Source organism: Lepidochelys kempii, chromosome 5, assembly GCF_965140285.1.
Source record: "Lepidochelys kempii isolate rLepKem1 chromosome 5, rLepKem1.hap1, whole genome shotgun sequence".
In the NCBI taxonomy this organism is placed as follows: domain Eukaryota; kingdom Metazoa; phylum Chordata; order Testudines; family Cheloniidae; genus Lepidochelys; species Lepidochelys kempii.
Genome location: NC_136384.1, coordinates 129,008,207 through 129,031,931, shown reverse-complemented (window position 1 = coordinate 129,031,931; position 23,725 = coordinate 129,008,207). Strand labels below are relative to the sequence as shown.

The following is a 23,725-nucleotide window of genomic DNA, read 5'->3' as shown; positions in this document are numbered from 1 at the left end:
AGTGCTTTTCACTATCTATCTGCTGGTCAGATAAGTGACAGCCTCCCAAGGCTTCTGCAGCTAAGAGGGTCCCTAAGCCTTGTCCCTTATTCGTCTTTCCGCGGAATTGAGTGACCGATCCTGGCTTGGACCGCTGGAATCGAGAGATGCAAGGAGGGTAAGAAGCACCCACACCTGATCTCCTATCTTTAGTGTACACATATTTTGAAATAGAGCTCTATACTTTGTTTTCTTTCTTTGGGATTGTGGCTTCAGTTTTGTAACTTGTTTGTGTGTGTAACATCTCTACATTTAAATAAGTAGGCACTAGCAATTTTGTAACCACATGATTAGACTCTAGCTTAATAAATTTTGGTAACCATTTGTGCATAAGCCTGACTTGTTTTCTCTGGTTTACTGTAAAGCAGCCAACATAATTAAAGAACCTCAGCCGTTTTGGCTCTAAAGCCTGGCCATTAGGTGAGAGTACTAAGAGCCTAGCGTTGAGTTGTGCCGCCTCCACGGGGCAAACTCTTGGGGCACCTGTCAGTCAATCCTGGCTGCCCGCTGCGAAGGAGCTCTGAGCTCTAGCAGTTAAAGTCACGCGTATGGAGAGGCTCTTAGTGCTGCCATTGGGACACCTGTCAGTCAGTATTGACTGCCCGCTGCGAATCATAGAATCATAGAATCATAGAATATCAGGGTTGGAAGGGACCCCAGAAGGTCATCTAGTCCAACCCCCTGCTCAAAGCAGGACCAATTCCCAGTTAAATCATCCCAGCCAGGGCTTTGTCAAGCCTGACCTTAAAAACCTCTAAGGAAGGAGATTCTACCACCTCCCTAGGTAACGCATTCCAGTGTTTCACCACCCTCTTAGTGAAAAAGTTTTTCCTAATATCCAATCTAAACCTCCCCCACTGCAACTTGAGACCATTACTCCTCGTTCTGTCATCTGCTACCATTGAGAACAGTCTAGAGCCATCCTCTTTGGAACCCCCTTTCAGGTAGTTGAAAGCAGCTATCAAATCCCCCCTCATTCTTCTCTTCTGCAGGCTAAACAATCCCAGCTCCCTCAGCCTCTCCTCATATCTCATGTGTTCCAGTCCCCTAATCATTTTTGTTGCCCTTCGCTGGACTCTCGCCAATTTATCCACATCCTTCTTGTAGTGTGGGGCCCAAAACTGGACACAGTACTCCAGATGAGGCCTCACCAATGTCGAATAGAGGGGAACGATCACGTCCCTCGATCTGCTCGCTATGTCCCTACTTATACATCCCAAAATGCCATTGGCCTTCTTGGCAACAAGGGCACACTGCTGACTCATATCCAGCTTCTCGTCCACTGTCACCCCTAGGTCCTTTTCTGCAGAACTGCTGCCTAGCCATTCGGTCCCTAGTCTGTAGCTGTGCATTGGGTTCTTCCGTCCTAAGTGCAGGACCCTGCACTTCTCCTTATTGAACCTCATCAGATTTCTTTTGGCCCAATCCTCCAATTTGTCTAGGTCCTTCTGTATCCCATCCCTCCCCTCCAGCGTATCTACCACTCCTCCCAGTTTAGTATCATCTACAAATTTGCTGAGAGTGCAATCCACACCATCCTCCAGATCATTTATGAAGATATTGAACAAAACCGGCCCCAGGACCGACCCTTGGGGCACTCCACTTGATACCGGCTGCCAACTAGACATGGAGCCATTGATCACTACCTGTTGAGCCCGACAATCTAGCCAGCTTTCTACCAGCCCATACTTCCTTAACTTGCTGACAAGAATACGGTGGGAGACCGTGTCAAAAGCTTTGCTAAAGTCAAGAAACAATACATCCACTGCTTTCCCTTCATTCACAGAACCAGTAATCTCATCATAGAAGGCGATTAGATTAGTCAGGCATGACCTTCCCTTGGTGAATCCATGCTGGCTGTTCCTGATCACTTTCCTCTCATGCAAGTGCTTCAGGATTGATTCTTTGAGGACCTGCTCCATGATTTTTCCAGGGATTTTTCCAGAGCGAAGGAGCGCTGAGCTCTAGCAGTTAAAGTCACGGGTGGTTAGGCCCTTGGGGCATCCGTCAGCCTAGCCCGGGCTGCCCGCCGCGAAGGGACAGTGCGTCCTAGCGGTTAAAGTCACGGATGGTATAAACGGGCATAGCTGGCACCTCACCAAACATCCTTGGCCATCGGCTGACAGAATTTGGCGTCACGAACAGGATTGTGATATAGGCTGTACTACAGTAACACAATGAAACCAGTCATGATAAACACCACAGAATTCCCTGAGCTAGAGAAAAGTTTGACCCAAGAGGGATGGGGAAATCCTCTGTGGAGCAAAGAACTGCTGGAGAAATATTGGGGAAAACCAGCAGAGATCTGCCAGCATTTCTGTAACTGGAGAACTGCCTGCAAGATGAAGAAAGGGAAAGGAAAAGGTGCTTGTATATGGCTGCTTACTAACATTTGGCAAGCTGCCTGTAAGGATTATCATAGTCTGGCAATAGCATTTAATAGGCTACAACAGGAAAGGGACACACTGCGCAAGGAATGCCAGAATTTAGATACCAGAGTAAGAACACTGAATAGGGATATGGAACATCTTCAGAAAAGATTACTTCCCTTAATTGAGAAAGAAGGGATAGAACGAAGGGAAAAGCTGGAGACTAAAACACGCAGTATCAACCGGGCTAAAGTTGAGACTGCTCTCTGGCTAGACCCTGAGGAATGGGATGGAGATATTTGGGATTCAGCAGATGAGTCCCCCTCCTCTGAGGAGCAAGGTCCCTCTGTAAAATTAAGACCAGCTATCACACATCACAAATCAGAAGAACAGGAGGAAAATTTGAATGGGGCAGAGCTGGATGAAGAAGGGGATGACAATTATCCATCCACCTCTTCAAAAACAAAGAAGGGAGGTAAAAAGGGAAAAGGGAGTAAAGCTCCAACACACTTTACCAAAATTACCACCCGCCAATATACTCCCATGGAGTTAAAAACAATCCAGGGAGATTTTGCTAAAAAGCCTGAGGAAGGTATAATAGAGTGGCTGGTCCGCCTCTGGGTCACTGGGGGTGGATATATACGCCTGACAGCCCAAGAAACTGAGCGCCTTAACTTAGGTGCAGGAATATTCCTGGAACACTCAGAGGGGCACACCCCTAAAACACTTTGGTCTCTGGCTTGTCGATGGGCAAGAGGAATTTACCCAGCAGACCGAGATGAACCCACAGTAATGCACTGGACCAACATAGATGAGGTAAAAACAGCTCTATTAACTGTGGCTGTCATTAGCATGCTTGGCCAAAACCCTCAAGAGTTAGCCTATGAAAGCCCATGGGAGGGTCAGGTAAATGTAGATGATCTCAGACCCTTGCTTAAGGGAGCTCCGAGTAACCATAAGGCTATGGCACTGTCCCTTAGATCAGAAGCTGCAGCACATAACAGTACCTTTCGGGCACTGCTAAACCTTCTGGTGTCATACTTAAGAGAATTCGGAGACATCAGAGCACTGACAGGCAAAGCTAAGATGCGTTCCCTTCAGAGAAACAAGGGGGCACCATCTAAAGGACATAAAAACAAGCGAGAGCCAACCCAGGAGGGAAAGGAGCTTAGAGCCAAATTGTGGAGACAATGTCTGGCTTTAGGTTATCCCAGAGAGGTGATAAATGGACTGCCCACAGAGCGGCTAAAATTATTCACCACCTTTAAAAGAGCTGACTGGGAGACAACTAATGCTACTCCCAGTGCACCTCTGCAGCTCTCACCTCTTTCCCCACCTGCAGACACCCGGTATACGCCATTGCGGCAGCAACTGCAAGAGTTACCAGAGCAGGGAAACTAGCTCGCAGGGGTCAATCTCCTCTCCTAATAAACCAGCTTAAATCCAAAGAGGAGAATACAACAGCAAGAGATCCCCGGATACATGTAACTGTAAATGACAAACACATTATTCCTTTCTTAATGGACACAGGGGCTCAAATGTCCATGATTAAGTGAGAAAGTTTTCCGGGCTCGCCACCTACTGGCCGAAAGCAGGTACTTGTTACAGGAGTAAATGGCAGTACCATAACTTACCCATTAGTACAAACACTGTACATTTTTGTACCCATTAGTACAAACCCACAGTAGTTGTAGTTGTCCAAGCTGAAACACAGTACAAACACTGTACATTTACAGTCCTAAACAGCAGAAAGGGTGACAAACTAGTTATTTTCAAGTACTCAATAGTAAGTCTTTATATTACAGGCAAATAGTTTAATAAATCCTATTTAATTTATTTAAAGTAAGGAGAATAAAATAATCAAACTTTGAGTTTTTTCATTTGAAGAAGAATCTCTTTGGGAAGTTTTTTATTAGACGACAGGCTGAACTAGATGATGATGGCAAGATCCTTCTCGTTCTGTGTCTCAGTTTTCACTTCATATTAAGTTTGTACTAGTAAGCACCAGATATTAAGAATAAGCTGAAATTTTGCCCACAAGACTTTAACTGTCTTCTCACATCTCTATTATGCCAGGTGAGAATGGGCGCTAAATAGTAGGAAGGAAGGTGCTAAGTCAGTTCTGACTTACTGGTGTAATAACACCAGTTACTGCTCACATTCTGGATGTAGAGGCAGTAATGGAATGGGTACATAAAATTATTTTTAACACTTGCAGACTCTGTTGGTTGGCCTTGGCTGTGGAACAGCCTACTTAAAAAACTAATGGGACTTGTATGGAATTTTAGGTACGCGAAACTTAAATTTGGTTGAAGTGTGTTCCTGGGAGTAGCAACACCTTCAGAGAGACTGAGCATGAATCTTCAAAGCTCACACATTGTATTAGTACAGAGGTTACCAGACTTTTTTCTTAAGGTAGAGTCCTTCATTTTCATAAAGTGTATCATGGATTACATAATGGAGAGTGGGAAGATAGGTAAACTGCTTGCTTCCCATTAACAATTGCCTAACATCCCTGTGGTAAGGAGAGCAGTTACTTGCATTAAATATTTAAATGTTACTTTCCCATATATTATTGGCTCACTGAATGCAGGTTAGCTACTAGAAGTGAAGAGAGTCAGCAGCATGTGGCCCTATGCACAGACTACACTTTGGGAGTGTCTGTATTTGAAACGCTGAATTTTTGAAACATTGAAACTTTAAACCAAACAGCTTCAGAGTGAACACAAGGAAAATGCAAAATCATTTGCTAAAAGCTGGTTAGGGAGAACTGGCAATTTTCAAAGATTTTTTTTTTTAAAGCGGTCATCTTTTTCTTCACAGAGGCTTTGATATATCTGTGATGTGTTTGCATTGTAGAGCAGTGAGCTAACCTGACTCTCTCTCTTCCCTTTCAGCCAGTGAAGAGTCTATACTGAAATGAACAAATTGCATTGGACCTCATTTTCATCTTCAGCAAAATCTGAAGCCTTGAATTAGCTATGTTAAGTTCATTTAAGCACTATATTTACTGTTTCCATCAATAAATACTTGTGAACAGTATTAATTCATTGATTTTTGCATACACTATAGAAAGTACAAGTAAGAGGTATTGATGTAATGTAGGAATAAGCAAATATTCCTTTATGTATCTGGTAACGAAGCAATAACATCCCTTGTGCTAAAGTGACCCCAACATGTCTAAAAATGCAAAGTCACTAATTGAGGCTCTGTCTTGATGGGTGAAAGCAAGTTTAACCATGGTTAAAATCATTGCTACAGCATAAGCCTACAACTCCTGTATTTTTAACCATGTATTCAAATTCAGAACTGCCTTTCCAGTGTCAAACGTCAGATTGGACTGCCTGTACTCAGGTCTCATTATGTTACTGAGTGATGGGTGTTTCTAAAACTGTCTTGAAAATGAATTTTTTCTAATGAGTAAATCAAAAGGTACAACGTTGTAATGGGCATACCTTACAGTCTAAATCAGGAAACTTTGCATCTGTAACTGTTATGGACTGAACAGTGTCAACGTGAGGTCTTGTATTCAGTTTCTTTTTACTTTTAATTTTTTCGTAATGGTGGACCTAACTTCACACCTGTAAACGCCCAATGGGTTAAATGGTTAGCCTAGTGTATAAAGTGTTTAATATTTTCAAGATCACTACCTTCTTTTCATACAACCATATCAGGATTTGAACTAACTTATGGCTATCAGTGTAATTACGTGTCTCTTAAAGTGAACATCTGATGTTAAACACGTCTCATGTCAAAAGTTCACCCATATAAAGATGGAGGGGGCTGGGGAAACAGGTGAAAATACTTACCATTTACACCTCAAATCAATTGAAATTTAATGCTAATTTACTTTCTGAAAAAGCTGTACTTCCAGTGCTGCTATGAACTCTGGAGTGGGTCAGTTTAAAGTATCCATTTTGGATAGCCAGCACTATAATATATCTATAAGAACAGCCACATAAGGACATTTGAACATAACTGGGAAATGTCAGACGAAATATGGTCTTCAGCACTTTAGCATATGCATTAATGAGTCTGCTGATCACCCTCTTATTCTTGCAGATTCCTGCTTTCTTCATTGCAAGGTGTGGCTAATATACTGAGAATAAGGCAACTGAGCAAAAGTTAACTCCCTGCCTTTTCTGCAGAGAGGCATTATATTGTTTAGATAACCACTGTAAATGTAGATGAATTCCCTTGCTTTCCATAAACATCCATTGAACATATTTAGGCCACAGTGCTGCCTGAATAATCCTATGCTTGGTGAACACAATTTAATAGCAAACTAAAGCAGAAATAATAGTATGAGCTCCTGTAAACCCAACACTTGTATGTTAGAGCTGTGCTCAGACCCCCACCTTGTCTTAAGACCGCTCTGTGCCTTTCCCTTGGTGGGGCAGGATGTGTTTCCTCTCTTACATGAGGCTAGGGCAGTGGTACACCAAACTGTTGGGTGTGCCCCCCCGGGGTGCAGAGGAATATTCAGGGGGGCTGGCAGGGCCTGGGCCAGCCCCCATGGAGCACCACCCAGCCCTGCTCTGCCCCCAGCTCTGCTCTGGCCATGGCCCCACCCTCAGCAGCTTTGGCCCCAGCCTCTGCACTCTTACCCCTGTCCACACACCCCCACACACCCCAGGAGCTACAGCCGTGCCTCTGGCCCTGGTTCCTGACCATGGTTCCTGCGGGTGTGTGATGTGAAAAGTTGGGGGACCACTGAGCTAGGGGAAGAGGGATTTCTGTACCCCATTCTTTGCAGTAGCAGAGGGCAATACCTCTGAGTATGCATTGGGATGGAGCAGAAAGGTAGTGATAGTGGAGGAAGGTCAGAAAAGAGAGGGAGGATTTATGGGGGAAATGAGGGTGATGAGAGAATTTGGAAACATGAATTCCAGGGGGGAAAAGGGTTACCAAAACAAAAATGGGAAGGTGAAAATAAAGGAGTAAATATACAGAGCATGTAAGTTTAAAAAAAAAATTGAGACCAACCAGTCTATTCCTTCACTGGTGTAAATCAGGCATTACTGACATTCAGTGACAATTGGATGTCATTGTCAACCCCATTCTCCTTTCTCTTCAGTTAGAAGTAGCTATAGATGTAAGTGAGCCACAAGTGTAAAAGCACAGGATGGGACGAGTATCAAGGTGCTGTATTTATTTTTTTTACAAAAGCAAACAGAATATGACTTAACTATAGTAAATCTCTCATAAGCCAGTGACTTTGGGGGGGGGGGGAATGACCTTGAATAAGAGGAGAGCAAGATACCTCCTTACATCCTTTCCCCATCCTTTCCTTTACCATGTTCTTGTAAGTGTGATTGCACAGACCAATCTGAAGCCACATGTTAGATTTTGTTTCTCTAATTCAGCTGTCAGCACTTCAGAGGTGTTGGGGAATACAGGGGTGTTCCAAAGAAACAAGGTGCGTAAGGTAATACATTTCTTTGGACCAACTTCCAGATATCTCACCTACCTTGTGTCTCTAATATCCTGGGATCAACACTGCAAACAACAATGGGGGTTATGCCAAAACCAGAAAGAGGTCTAATGTAGCACATGCCCCAAGCTTAACCATATTCTTTTTTCCATTATTTTGATGAAAATACGCCTACTTTTTGGCCAGGCAAGTTGCATTATGAACAAACTATATTAAAATAATGTTGCAAAGTCAAACACTCAAGGAATGCCAGATATAAGGTTGCTTTGGCAACTTTAATTTAGCACCCTTGTGCCTATGCATTGATACGCACTCTAATTACACGATCACATGCTATGTTTTTCCCAGGATCCCTGCCTCATTCAGTGCACAAAACTGATCATGCTCAGGGAATGAGCAGCTTTTCAATATTTTGTTTTATCCTCATCCTGCAATGTGTGGCCCCATGTAGCACTGACTACACACTATTGAAACCCCCCTACAGAATTATTCTTGTCCTCATGGGTGTTTCTTTGGCTTCAGTGGAGTTGCAGTTGTTTAGACCAGATCTGAATTTGGCTCAGTTCCTTCAAAAGATAAAGTTTACTGATGTGTGAGAAGGACAGATGATTTAACTGTTCTATTGTTAACACTCTCTTGGGCTCTGATTCACCAACACTGGTCTCGATGAAAGCCCACTTCCTGAACTCCGCTCTAGGGGCAGCAGTCTGACTTCTGTGGAATAACTACATAGCTGTACCGCCATAACTGAGATCAGAATCTCAGCACAAATATTTGAGTAAAGGGTATCTTTCTCCCTATGAGATGAACGGATCTGACTGTCTTTATGCTTCCCTTTTACATATTGCTGGCTTGTCCATGTGGTCCTGTGAGATACATTGAAGGAGTTAATTCTGCCTCAATTTACCCACCCCAACCTCTAGCTGCACACTAGGTAAATAACAGTTGAATTGGGCACAAAGTTCACCATCTGGCCCTGTAAATATATGCATGGGGGTCTGGGGTAGGGGGAATGGGGCATTCAGACTTCAGGACAACTGCTACAGCCATTACTCATATGCAAGTAAATTCATGGAACCAAATTTTGCCCTGTCTTAAATGGTACATCCCGGTGACTTCAGTGGCATTGTATGGAGTGAGAAAGAGGGCAGAATTTGGCTCACTGACCGCAGTAAGGGTGCTCACACAGGTCAGGTAAACAACACTAGGCCCTTTCCATGGCTAGGTGATGAGCCCAGTTTAGGTAATTAAAGGGTTAAATCAAGAATTTATATTCGTACACTGCAACTTTTTTCTCTTACAAGACCTTTCCCAGGGTGCGTAGTTCATACACCAGCAGAAATAGGTTTAAATGATACAACAGGTTCTAGAGGGGGGAGTTCTTCCATTGCAACTTGTCATAGCTGCTGTAAGGGAGGAAACAAGAAATTAGAGATACATTTGCAGCTGCTATAACCGTACTGTAATTTGAAATCCTTTAGTCTTTAACTGAGTCATTTTACTTCTTAACCCTTGGAAGGCTCTCAGTGATGAAGCTGGTATAAATTCCTAGCTATTGTGAAGTGCTACCAATGTGCTCAGAGCCATTTTCTACACAAAACTGTGTGTGCTTCAAAATGCTTCAGGATAATGAGCTCCCTGACTGGTGGGGACTGTCTCAGCCTTGAATGGTCTTATCAACCACAAAAACGAATTAAGAATGAAGGGCTCAGTCCAGTTCCCAGAGACTTAACTGGGAATTGTGCTGGGCCCAGGGAAAAAGCATTAAACCTAAATAATTTGCATGCATAGAATCCTAGCAATGGAGGGCTGGAAAGGACCTCGCAAAGCCATATCAAGTCCAGCCACTCCATGCTGTGGCAAGATCAAGTAAACCTAGACCATCTCTGGCAGGTGTACTTTGTTCAACTTGTTTGTGAAAGCTTCCAATGATGGGGATTCCACAACCTTCATTGGAAGCTGTAATAACTAGTCTTATTATCAGCAAAAGTTTGGCTAGAAAGGTACACTTGGGAGTAACTGCAGTGCTTTGTCTTATTTCTAGTGAGTTCCTTGTTTTTCCCTTGGCCTGTTACGCAGCATGGTAGCCACAGCCTCTGTAGTCTCAAGCATGTGTCCTTTCTCCCCCGTAGACTACACTACAAAGCTGACTCAGTGCAGCCAACAGTTGTAGCTGAGCTGCAAGTGCCAGCAAGGATCAGTAGTGTTCAGCACTATTTGCCACACTTACAGGTGTTAACTAGCCAATTACAACATGAGCTCTCCTCCACAGAGGAGTTTATGCAGATGGCCTTTCTGGAGTCGTGTAACCATCTGAGATGTCAATTGTATGTTTTGAAGCCATTCTCTATTCTGACCTGGGCCCTTGACAGAGTGAGTCATGGGCCCAGTTCAGATTGGGAATTTCCCCTGTATCCAACCCTTTGCTTCAGCTAGTGGACGAAATGCACAAGTGTGGAAAGAGCTGGGAGTCTGGAGACATTAATTTACACAAGGGACTGGTGGGATAGGGGAGTTAGCCATAGGAGTAGATTCTGAAGTATTAAAATTGTAAGTATTTCTGACCTTGCTGTGCAGCCATTTTTTCCTCCTCTTTTTTCTTCTCTTCTTCCAACGCTTTCATTTTTGCATCATACTCATCACCAAGAGCCTTCCATTCCTTTCTGTTGTTCAGCAATCTCTCATACATCGGATGAATTTCCTCATGGAAACGTGAAAATTCCTGAACCAAGCACACCAAATAAACAGTACAACAGTGACTTAGCCAGTGCGGCTCATTCAAAACACCTGTGCCACCAGGTGCCTGCCCCTATTGCTAGTTCAGGCTGGGAAGGGGTTAATTTCCTGACAAAGGGTGCCAGCTACAGGTCTGGCCCTGGACTGGAGTACCAGATAATTAGAGGTTTCAGAGTAGCAGCCGTGTTAGTCTGTATCTGCAAAAAGAAAAGGAGGACTTGTGGCACCTTAGAGATGAACAAATTTATTTGAGCATAAGCTTTTGGTGAGCTTCATCGGATGCATTCAGTGAGCTGTAGTTCAAGAAAGCTTAAAGCTAATTAGAGGGAGTGTTTACTCCCTCTGAGTTCAGAACCCATCAGCAGGGAGAGGGAAGCAGCTTGAGGCTCCTAATGGAAACTGTTTCAAGAGATCCTGCTAGATCTAGTTACTCCCACATCAAACCTAGCTGAGGAATCACTGGGGACAGATTAGTACTGACAGGCCTGCTAGGAGGTACAGGCAGTCGGGGCTGAGCGGTAGCCTCCTCCCTCACCACTGCAGTAGTTACCTCTTCCTCTGTCTCATTGCCCCGGGGCTGGAGCTCAGAGCCTGCTGAGGAGCTGCCTCACTTCGAGCTCTGCAGTGCCTGCTGCTGAGGCCTCTCCCCCTCTCCTATGCCTGCCAGGGCGCAAAGTAGGTCCTGAGGCTTCCCCCACCCTTCTGGGAAGGGCTGCCAATACTGTATTTCAGAAATATGGGACAGCCCTCTAATGTCCCTGGGCTTGACTTCGCTGCTCCATCCCTTCCCAGGGGTCTGCTCAGGCTGCTTCCAGCTCTGGTGCTGCAGAGAGCCCAGATGGTCACTGTGCCTCCTGGAGTGAAGTGGGAGGCTGCAGTTACTCATCTCCACCTACGATAGAGCTGTGCTCTGCCGGGGTGGGGCGGTTGGCAGATGGGGTGTGGACTGGAGAAATGCAGTAGATGGAGGAGACTTTGCCACAGCCAGCAGGTGTGTCGCTTCCAATTTCAATGGCGGTGAGGGGCAACTTCCAGGGGCGGCCCAGTGGTGGCTGAGCTAAAGTTGAGTGGCATGTGTCTGGTCAAGTTGCCAAAGCCTGGCACGTTGCAAAGTAAAGTACCAGAGCACCACGCCAGCCTAGCTTTCAAGTGTCAGTGGCATGCTGGACCGCCGTGGTTGAAACATGGGATAAAAACATCCTGTACTGAGAGTACTGGGCAAGAAATTTTTATTTAAATAAAGGATGTGACATCCCTTCTAATACAGGACTGTACGCACTGGCAGCCTTACCCCCTGGACCTCGGAGAGAAGAAGAGCTCTTGGGCTGGCCTCTAAGGAAAGCTCTGTCTTCTGTCCAGACAATCTTTACCCTTAGGATGGAAAGTTCCATTGTGCCAGAGAAGCAGAGTTGTCCACCCTGGTTTTCATCCCAGAGCTTTAGAAGATTTTTTTTATAAGAACGGCCATACTAGGTCAGACCAATGGTCCATTTAGCCCAGTATCCTCTCTGCCGACAGTGGCTAGTCCCAGAGCTACAGGAGGAGTGTACAGAACAGGGCGATTTTACACTCCTGACTTCTGGCAGTCAGAGACTAGGGACACCCGGAGCATGGGGTTACAGCCCCAACCATCTTGGCAAATAGACATTAATGGACGTATCCTCCATTAATTTAGCCAGTTCTTTTTTTGAACCCAGTTATACTTGTAGCAGTCACATGATAATGAATTCCACAGGTTGACTGTACATTAGGTGAAAAGTACTTCATCTTCTTTGTATTAAATCTACTGCCTATCAATTTCACTGTGTGATTCCTGGTTTTTGTATTGTGGGAAAGAGTAAATAATGCTTCACTTTTTCCATTCATAATTATACAGACTTCTGTCATAGCCCCCTTCGTTGTCTTTTCTAAGCTGAACAGCCTTATTCTTTTTAGTCTTTCTTCATATGGAATCCTTCCTATACCCTTGAGCATATTTTTGCTCTTCTCTGAAGGATTTCTCATTCCATTATATCTTTTTAGAGATGGGGTGACCAGAACGGGACAGGGTATTCAAGGTGTGGTTGCACCATAGAGTTATATAGTGACATTATAATATTTTCTGTCCCTTTCCTAATAGTTCCTCGCATACTGTTAGCCTTTTTTTTACCACAGCTGTGCATTCAGTCGAACTTTTCAAAGAACTAGTTACGATGATGCCAAGGTCTCTTTCTTGAGTGGTAACAGCTAATTTGGTAGGTGTAAGTGAGATTATTTTTTTCCAATGTGCATTGCTTTCACTTACCAGTCTTGATTTTATCTGGCATTTTGTTGCCCAGTCACCCAACATCCCCTTCCAACTCCTTGCAGTCATCTTAGGACTTAACTACCTTGCATAATTTTGCATTGTCAGGAAACTTTGTCACTTCACTGTTTACCCTCTATTCCAGATAACTCATGAATATGCTGAACACTACAGATCCTTGGGGGACCCTGCTATTTACCCCTCTCCTTTTTGAAAACTGACCATTTTTCCTACCCTTTGTTTCCTATCTTTTTCCTTTGTCCACTACTTATTGACACCCTCAGAGAATTCTGATAGATTGGTGCCCCTTTTACAAAAGCTGTGTTGATTCTTCACCGAACTTCCCCTACACTTTATATGAGATTACGTTCACTGGCCTGTAATTGCCAGGATCACATCTGGAGCCCTTTATAAAAATCAGCATTATGTTAGCTGGTCTCCAGTCATCTGCTACAGAGCTTTGATCAGTAGTAGGTTACATACTATAGTTAGTAGGTCTGCAATTTCATATCTGAGTTCCTTCAGAATGCTTGGGTGAATTCCATCTGGTCCTAGTGTCTTATTACTGTCTAATTTGTTTTAAAACCTCTTCTGTGGACATATCAATGTGGGACACTACTTCAATTTTGTCCTCCAGGAAGCATGTCTGTGCTGTGTGTATCTCCCTCACATCCTTTTGCAGTGAGGACCAATTTAGCTTCTCTGCAATGGCCTTGTCTTCCGTGAGTGCTCCCTTTTTATCTAGGGTCTCCATTCGCTATTGGGCAAGCTTCTTGCCCCTGATGTACTTGAAAGAATTCTTACTCTTAGTTCTTGCATCTTTAGCAAGTTCTTTCTTGGCCTGCCTTATTACCCTTAATCTGCAAGAATTTGTGCACCTTCCTGTAACCATCACTAGGAATCCACTCAAAAATCTTAAAGGATGCCCTTTTGCCTCTAATGGCCTCTGTTACACTACTGTTTAGCCATGGTAGCATGTAGCCAGACAGCCAGCCCCCCCCCCCCCCTTCTCAGACCAGCATTGCTGGAAACACAGGAGGAAGCCGGAACAGGGCACTGAACATATATTCCAGCACAGCCTTTGAAGCTGTGAAAAGCACAGGTGTGCTGCTACAATGTGCCTCTGGGAACAGATATAACGATTAAGCTCACAGCAGGCAGAGGCCCTGTGACAGACATGGCTCTTAGTCCCTACTAAATAGCGTGATGCACACACACCAACATCCTAGGTGGGAAAATATTTACCCTGATAAAAGAAATGTCCAGTAGTCAAAACTTACTGTTTCTCTCCCTTGCAAGTGTAAACTACTCTTGCGAAAGCTGGCGTCACCCAGACAGACCAGCCTCAATTTGGCATAAGAAAGGAGAAAGAGACTAAAGGAGTACGGAGGTATAAGTAGGGGACCTACAGCACCATGATTTTTGAGTGCTTTTCACTATCTATCTGCTGGTCAGATAAGTGACAGCCTCCCAAGGCTTCTGCAGCTAAGAGGGTCCCTAAGCCTTGTCCCTTATTCGTCTTTCCGCGGAATTGAGTGACCGATCCTGGCTTGGACCGCTGGAATCGAGAGATGCAAGGAGGGTAAGAAGCACCCACACCTGATCTCCTATCTTTAGTGTACACATATTTTGAAATAGAGCTCTATACTTTGTTTTCTTTCTTTGGGATTGTGGCTTCAGTTTTGTAACTTGTTTGTGTGTGTAACATCTCTACATTTAAATAAGTAGGCACTAGCAATTTTGTAACCACATGATTAGACTCTAGCTTAATAAATTTTGGTAACCATTTGTGCATAAGCCTGACTTGTTTTCTCTGGTTTACTGTAAAGCAGCCAACATAATTAAAGAACCTCAGCCGTTTTGGCTCTAAAGCCTGGCCATTAGGTGAGAGTACTAAGAGGCTAACGTTGAGTTGTGCCGCCTCCGCGGGGCAAAATCTTGGGGCACCTGTCAGTCAGTATTGACTGCCCGCTGCGAAGGAGCTCTGAACTCTAGCAGTTAAAGTCACGGGTGGTTAGGACCTTGGAGCATCCGTCAGCCTAGCCCGGGCTGCCCGCCACGAAGGGACAGTGCGTCCTAGCGGTTAAAGTCACGGATGGTATAAACGGGCATAGCTGGCACCTCACCAAACATCCTTGGCCGTCGGCTAACATAGCATTCCTCTTTGTTTCTTTGATGATTTGAGGTATATGTTTAGTCTGAGCCTCTATTATGGTGTTTTCCAATAGTCACCATGCTGCATTTAACCCTTTGGGCAACTCCTTTTAATTTCTATCTAACAAGCACAGTCACTTTTGGATAGTTCCCATTTTTATTGTTCAGTGTTACTGCAGTGGGGTTTTTTTAGTATTACAGGCTCTATGACGATGCTACATTTAATTATATTTGGGTCACCATTACCAAGCGGTTCAGCTTTTGTTACCTCTTGGACCCGATCCTGTGGGCCGCTCAAGAAACACCCTGAGCCCATGCTATGTCATATTTCAATAGGAGTGGAATTGTTGTACCAGCCCGTCTGATACTCCACTGCCCTATATGCACTTTGATGTAGAATATTGGCTTTTATTTCCTAGGTCCAGTGCAGTTCATGACCAGAGGTTCAAAGATGGCTCTATACAATTGACCAGGCCTGGGGTTGTCAGGCACTGTGAGGCTGAGCTGCCCAAGGATCACAGAATAAAGGACACCTATAGCACTGGATGCCCTCTGAGCTGGGATCAAGGCTGCCCTGCACTGATGTGTCGTGTAAAGCTGCTTTGCTAGGCAGAGGATGTGATCCCATATAGCAAAACATAACGTGAATTAAATAATGAAAGTAACAATCCTGGACAGTGTCTTTGGTGAGGGGAAGATAAGCATGTCTCTCGTGGCTTAACATTTTCGCTGTTGGTCAAGTCTCCCTGCTGGGAGAGACACTTACTTATGTAATTTTTGCTAAAGTACTTTTAAAAAAAATTCATTGCTGCTGCACGAGCAAGCATTCATTCCCTGCTGCGCAACTCACTTACCTTATAGACAAACGTGCACACAAAGTCAATGAAACCGACTTGAAGCTTTGGAAGCTCAGCAGCTTTTCTCCTGTCCATCATAGGCTGAAAGAGAACAGGATTTCTTTGGAGTTCCTTCTTTTATTCTTTTAGAACTATTTCGCCTTGAAGGGCGTTGCAAATCAGCCTAACACTTCTGTATCATTCTCAAAAGCTTTCTTTTTCGGACCTCGTCCTTCTCCCACACAAACAATGAACTGATGGGGCTAGCTATTGTCATAATTTTTCTTTAACAACATACAGTCGCTCTTCTCCGCTTCTGTTCCTGGATATTGTTTTCTATTGTGCCCCTCACCATAGTACCGGATTAAATGATCTTTGTATTCTCAATAAATGCGAAGGGGCTCCTAAAGTTACTTAAATGAACGAAACAAACATTTCAGTTTTTTCGCTTTTTTTTCTTTTTTCAAGCGCATTCATTAGCAGAGCTAGATTTTAGCTAGATTTTGGAACCTGTGACCTATAAGTTACTGAGCTCAGCTTTCATGTCTATTACAGGGGGCTTTTTCCCCGCCCCCAGGACCTCCCATGTTGTCAAAGCGTCCAGCCCTGTTCATGACTTGCTGTCAATGAAGAAGTTTGTTAGAAGGAAATGAACTGATTTGAGCTTTCAGCAGCTCATGTACTACTTACGATTGGCTGCTGCTGAAGTACACTTATTTCCAAGTCACCCTGTTCCCAGAATTCACCAGCTACTAGGAACGCTACCTATGTTGGAATAAGAGCTACAGTCAGTTTGGGGATTTTAATCTGAAACACTTCGTCTCCATTAACAGGAGCGTTCCAGTCCCTGCTCCTTTGCAATCATATCTGTCAAACACCAGACTACAGCCAAGTGATTCTCCTAGCAGGATGCATCTGATTCTCTACTCAATTTGTCTTCACTAAGAGTAACTGCATGGCAAATCAGGGTGTCAACCGACAACATGCCAATTTGTCACACAGTAACGTCCCATGTGAAAAAAGAAAAGGACGACTTGTGGCACCTTAGAGACTAACCAATTTATTTGAGCATGAGCTTTCGTGAGCTACAGCTCACTTCCTCGGACGCATACCGTGGAAACTGCAGCAGACTTTATATACACACAGAGATCATGAAACAACACCTCCTCCCACCCCACTGTCCTGCTGGTAATAGCTTATCTAAAGTGATCATCAAGTTGGGCCATTTCCAGCACAAATCCAGGTTTTCTCACCCTCCCAGACACAAACTCACTCTTCTGCTAGCAATAGCCCATCCAAAGTGACAACTCTCTACACAATGTGCATGATAATCGAGGTGGGCCATTTCCTGCACAAATCCAGTTTCTCTCACCCCCTCACCCCCCTCCAAAAACCACACACACAAACACACTATCCTGCTGGTAATAGCTCATCCAAAGTGACCATTCTCCCTACAATCTGCATGACAATCAAGGTGGGCCATTTCAAGCACAAATCCAGGTTTTCTCACCCTCCACCCCCCCCCCACAAACTCACTCTCCTCCTGGCAATAGCTCATCCAAACTGACCACTCTCCAAGTTTAAATCCAAGTTTAACCAGAACGTCTGGGGGGGGGTAGGAAAAAACAAGGGGAAATAGGCTACCTTGCATAATGACTTAGCCACTCCCAGTCTCTATTTAAGCCTAAATTAATAGTATCCAATTTGCAAATGAATTCCAATTCAGCAGTTTCTCGCTGGAGTCTGGATTTGAAGTTTTTTTGTTTTAAGACAGCGATCTTCATGTCTGTGATTGCGTGACCAGAGAGATTGAAGTGTTCTCCGACTGGTTTATGAATGTAATGTTAGGTGACTTCTGGGAACTCTTCTGGCTCTATCAATCTGTTTCTTCACTTCCGCAGGTGGGTATTGTAGTTGTAAGAAAGAGTTACCACTGAGAGTTACCAAAAGAAACTACAGCATTTGCTCAAGAAACTTCCTGAAAAAGCACAAGATCAAATCCGCACAGACACACCCCTGGAACCCCGACCTGGGATATTCTATCTACTACCCAAGATCCATAAACCTGGAAATCCTGGGCGCCCCATCATCTCAGGCATTGGCACCCTGACAGCAGGATTGTCTGGCTATGTAGACTCCCTCCTCAGGCCCTACGCTACCAGCACTCCCAGCTACCTTCGAGACACCACTGACTTCCTGAGGAAACTTCAATCCATCGGTGATCTTCCTGATAACACCATCCTGGCCACTATGGATGTAGAAGCCCTCTACACCAACATTCCACACAAAGATGGACTACAAGCCGTCAAGAACACTATCCCCGATAATGTCACGGCTAACCTGGTGGCTGAACTTTGTGACTTTGTCCTTACCCATAACTACTTCACATTTGGGGACAATGTATACCTTCAGATCAGCGGCACTGCTATGGGTACCCGCATGGCCCCACAGTATGCCAACATTTTTATGGCTGATTTAGAACAACGCTTCCTCAGCTCTCGTCCCCTAAAGCCCCTACTCTACTTGCGCTATATTGATGACATCTTCATCATCTGGACCCATGGAAAAGAAGCCCTTGAGGAATTCCACCATGATTTCAACAATTTCCATCCCACCACCAACCTCAGCCTGGTCCAGTCCACACAAGAGATCCACTTCCTGGACACTACAGTGCTAATAAACAATGGTCACATAAACACCACCCTATACCGGAAACCTACTGACCGCTATTCCTACCTGCATGCCTCCAGCTTTCACCCTGACCACACCACACGATCCATCGTCTACAGCCAAGCTCTGCGATACAACCGCATTTGCTCCAACCCCTCAGACAGAGACAAACACCTACAAGATCTCTGTCAAGCTTTCTTACAACTACAATACCCACCTGCAGAAGTAAAGAAACAGATTGATAGAGACAGAAGAGTTCCCAGAAGTTACCTACTACAGGACAGGCCTAACAAAGAAAATAACAGAACGCCACTAGCCGTCACCTTCAGCCCCCAACTAAAACCCCTCCGACGCATTATTAAGGATCTACAACCTATCCTGAAGGATGACCCAACACTCTCACAAATCTTGGGAGACAGGCCAGTCCTGGCCTACAGACAGCCCCCCCCCCAACTGAAGCAAATACTCACCAACAACCACATACCACACCACAGAACCACTAACCCAGGAACCTATCCTTGCAACAAAGCCCGTTGCCAACTGTGCCCACATATCTATTCAGGGGACACCATCACAGGGCCTAACAACATCAGCCACACTATCAGAGGCTCGTTCACCTGCACATCCACCAATGTGATATATGCCATCATGTGCCAGCAATGCCCCTCTGCCATTTACATTGGTCAAACTGGACAGTCTCTACGTAAAAGAATAAATGGACACAAATCAGATGTCAAGAATTATAACATTCATAAACCAGTCGGAGAACACTTCAATCTCTCTGGTCACGCAATCACAGACACAGACACATAAACCATATCTTATGGTTTTGTGCAGTTGGGATTTAAACTTTCTGTAACAATGAGGACTAAATGCTTTTTAAAGTGAAAGTTACTTGAGATTCTGAGCCACGTGATTCCAGGAACGCGGGCTTTAAGAAAAACCCTGAATGTTATGAGACTAACAATAAAGTCAGAGTTGCCGGTACTGTTTTCTCTAATGTCGCTCTGTGATACTAGTCCTACCACTGAGTGCGGTCTTTAGATTTCTTTATTTTTACTTTTACTTTACATTATTCAATGTTATACAACACCATAAAAAGCTTCTATGGAAAGCTTGAGGGGGAGGGATAGCTCAGTGGTTTGAGCATTGGCCTGCTAAACCCAGGGTTGTGAGTTCAATCCTTGAGGGGGCCATTTAGGGATCTGGGGCAAAAATTGGGGATTGGTCCTGCTTTGAGCAGGGGGTTGGACTAGATGACCTCCTGATATCCCTTCCAACCCTGATATTCTATGATTGAAATACTGGGAGGAAAGATGTGGTGGTTGTAAGCCCTGACGCCTCATCTCTTTCATCGTTGCTCATACAATAAGATCAAACTAAAAGCTCTCGCTCGTCAAGCTAAAAATATCATTTCTACCAGCATTGTTTAAAACTTGGCCAGAAAAAGTAAAGAGAAGCCTCCTTCATGCAGGCTTCAGACAACAGACCGTTTCAATATAGTGGAGTACATTGTGTATCAGGCGTCTGACCTTACTCTGCACTTCCCAGGGTTTAGCGATCGCAGATAAGTCACAGGCAGTCATCATCATAGCCCTGGAGACCAGAATGAGAACCGGAGTTAGTTTGTATTCTAAGCACTCAGTCCTGTTTCCATTGGATCCAGGGTCTATTCTGCAATTTAAGAGTACTACACTTGCCACTTCTCTCCGCTGTCCGCCAGGCATTAAAGATGGAGGAGAACCAGCATAAGACATTTTGTAAAATAGGGCCAGACAGTATGCAGTATTATCTTGAGTTAAACCTACTGTAACTGTGTTTCTTGCCTGCCACCAAAACAGTTTTGTGATTACTAATTTGCTAATTCTCACAAATCTCATGTAAACTTCCTAACAAAGATTTTGTAGCAGACTGCTTTGAGGTTTAATGTCTGTGTTTAATTATTCCAAGTACTACAGAACATATGCTTGACCACTATTAATTATTACTAGACACTTATCAAAATTTAATGAACACAAGAATGGCCATACTGGGTCAGAGCAGTGGTCCAACTAATCCAGTATCCTGTCTGCTAACAGTGGTCTATGCTTCAGAGGGAATCAACAGAACAGGGCATTACTGAGTGGTCCACTCTCAACTTCTGACTGTCAGAAGCTCAGGGACACCCAGGAGATGGGGTTGCGTCCCTGACCATCTTGGCTAATAGCCATTGATGAAACTATCCTCCATGACCTTATCTAATTCTTTTTTGAATCCACGCTATATAATTTTAGCCTCCAGAGCATTTCCCTGGCAATGAGTTCCACAAGATGACTGTGTGTGGTGTAAAGTAGTACTTCCTTTTTTTTTGTTTTTAAACCTGCTGCCTGTTAATTTAATTGGTGACCCCTAGTTCTTGTGTTATGTGAAACGGTAAATAACACTTCCTTTCTCCTCTTCACTCACGATTTCCTAGACCTCTGTCCGGTCTCCCCTTACTCATCTGTTTTCAAGACTGAATAGTCTCAGTCTTTTTAAAAAGACATGGAGGACTTCTGGCACCTTACAGACTAAAAAATTTGTTTGAGCATAAGCTTTCGTGAAGTACAGCTCACTTCATCGGATTCATCTGATATGTAGTGTCTGGCTCTGAAAAACGCGTCAAGGACAGTGAAATCTGGTCTCTTTGTGTGCTTTTACCCGATACTAGAGAAATTTCATGGGGAAACCAACATTTCTCCAATTGGGAGTCCTGACCCAAAAGGGGTCGCAGGTGCGTCACAAGGTTATTTTAGGTGGTCACCCTTATTTCTGCGCTGACTTCAGAGCTGGGCGGCTGAAGAAGCAGCTATGGGTTGGGGGTCCAGCTCTGAAGACAGAGCCAGTGGCAGCGCAGAAATAAGGGTAGCAGTACCGCAAACCCCTCCCACACAGAATAACCTACAATTATAACACAGCAGAAATCATGAAATTTATTTTAAAAATCCTGTGACACGGAAATTGACGAAAATGGACCGTGAATTTGATAAGGCCCTTCTCATATGGAATCTGTTTTAATTCTCTTCCCTATGACTCCCACACCACAAACCTCCTGACTCAGTTGACCGTTATTGGGCGTGGTCTTTGGCATCATCAGAGCTTCCCACAGTATGACTCTTCCCCACCCTGTGTTGCGGGGGGGGGTCACTTCTATACAGGTGGTCAGCATTCAGGCCTCTGTGCTATTCTAGCTCTCTGGTACTGTTAACCCCAAGGATTCAGAAATCATTTTAGCTTAAAAATCCTGATTTTTTTTAAAAAAGTAAAAGTTGTGTTCTTTCTATTTGCCTTCTAGTGTGAATCTTCAGGGTGTACTTGCTTCTTGTTTTCAACTTTTTCTCGCCAGTCATGAGGGTTGCTCTATGTTCCTGTGGTGTAGACACTAGCTATAGCAATGAAAGGGCAGAGCAGCTATTATTTGTAAGTTAAGGTGTATACCAGGCTTCAGATTAATATTGGATGGCACTCTGTTTTCCAAATCTTATCCTTGATTTCATCAATAGGGAGGCTTTGGCCTCCCTTAGAGTTAACGCCAAAGCAGACTTCTTGCAACTTTTCATCAGTAGACTCTCTGGTTCTGCTTGGGGCTTGCAATAACATTAGCTTTTGTTATGGAATGGCTGCACCCTAAAACTCATCGGATTCTCTTAATCTTGAAAGTTGCCATAAAAACATGCAAACTTAATAAGCAATTTAAAAGAGAAAAGTGGAGACTTGCAATTAGAATTTGAATATAAAGATTACTTGACACATATCTAGATGTGACTTCATCCTACTCATACACTTAAACAAAATTCTGCTATGTGTCCATATAATTCTTTAGTACAGAGGAAGATAAAAAGAGATTAATATCTTTTTCTGGCTTCTTTTCAAGAATAACCCAGAATGCAAAGCATCTTTGGCTCCGAGAGGCCTTTAATACTAAACTGTTAGCGTAATATTCCTTATAGGAAATACCGCATGCTATGCAATCTATTCTTAATAGAAACTTATTTAATAGAGGCATAGTTGTCACTTTACCATTTGCTTATCAAGAGATTTTTATTTACTCACATGACAATCTCTTTTCTTGTCGTTTCCAGAGACAAATATTCAGTCCAGGCATTTTCATTGTCATACGTCTTGGACTCATCAACAATCTTCTGAAACATAGTTCTCTTTCTTCAAAACACCCAGAGGTAGGAAAATGAAAGCATTAAATATGGAGTTATCAGACCTCATTTTGTTTTCCCATTGAACCATTGAGCAATCCCTCTTTTCAACAATTTCTTATCCACGAGGAATGATCTCCTAAATGCTGCTACCCTCCAATGGTCAGAGGCCAGTGAGTCTTTCCATTAATTCCATTGAGCACTGGATAAGCCCTGTTTTCTACATTGCTCATTGTGCAGAAGCAGGAGTAGAGGGGGAGGATCTTAGTCGCAAGAGCATGACGAGTAGGGGTTGACAAACGACTACCCAACTGTGGGGAGGCGGAGGAGGAACGGAATAGGAGCTAGGGGAGTAGGTTTCTGGATTTCACCTCCCACTTTTCCATCACTAACTGCCAGCTAGGCCCAGGCCAAGTCCCTTGTAATGCCCATTAAGGGATATCACCCACTGTTGCAATGTCAGCGAGACAACATCAAACATGTCTCAGGATTGTGTGTATAAACTGATTGGCACAACTCTCTCGAGTTAATACCTTCAAACACCAATGTCTTTTTGGCTACGTTTCCCCAGCCAAGTGCCCACCACAACGATGTATTCTTATTTGAATTTTTAATTAGGATAGAGTATTTATTGTAAATAATTTTAAATCACTTAAATGTTGCAAAAATAGGTTTTCGTGAGGTTGACGCTTTGTAACTACAATTTGAAAAGTTGTGCTGTTGCAATGTCAGGTAAAATTTACACCGCACTAATTTATGACTCACTTACTTGAAGTAAAGTGCCAAGTCCGTAGCTATGATCGCAATTTCCATCAAATGATTCACGTGCTCAAACTGTCTCCTGTTGAGATTCTGGTAGATATTTAGCGACTAAAGGAAAACAATGTTTAGTATGTGATTCTGGACATCCCGTGCATTTCTTATCCAGAATATGGGCGTTAATTCGTTGTTCAACATGTCCAGCTAAAGTAATACCCAATACTGGGATCAATGCAATACCCATGGTCCATGGAAAGACACCTAATGATTTAAAT

General features: G+C 43.9%; 1 protein-coding gene across 1 annotated transcript in view; it reads right to left on the bottom strand.

Annotated features, from left to right (window-relative positions):
- Positions 1 to 7,646: 7,646 nt before the first annotated feature.
- The window catches only part of PDE6B (phosphodiesterase 6B), a 35,842-nt gene continuing 19,763 nt past the window's right edge, over positions 7,647 to 23,725 (bottom strand). Inside the window, exons 16-22 of the mRNA XM_078852970.1 lie at positions 23,461 to 23,561; positions 22,594 to 22,701; positions 20,055 to 20,118; positions 16,543 to 16,617; positions 15,871 to 15,954; positions 10,408 to 10,564; positions 7,647 to 9,245 (exon numbers count right to left, since the gene is read on the bottom strand). Of these exons, the coding sequence (XP_078709096.1) occupies positions 9,190 to 9,245; positions 10,408 to 10,564; positions 15,871 to 15,954; positions 16,543 to 16,617; positions 20,055 to 20,118; positions 22,594 to 22,701; positions 23,461 to 23,561 (645 nt within the window). The 3' untranslated portion in view covers positions 7,647 to 9,189. The remainder of the gene's footprint in view (positions 9,246 to 10,407; positions 10,565 to 15,870; positions 15,955 to 16,542; positions 16,618 to 20,054; positions 20,119 to 22,593; positions 22,702 to 23,460; positions 23,562 to 23,725) is intronic.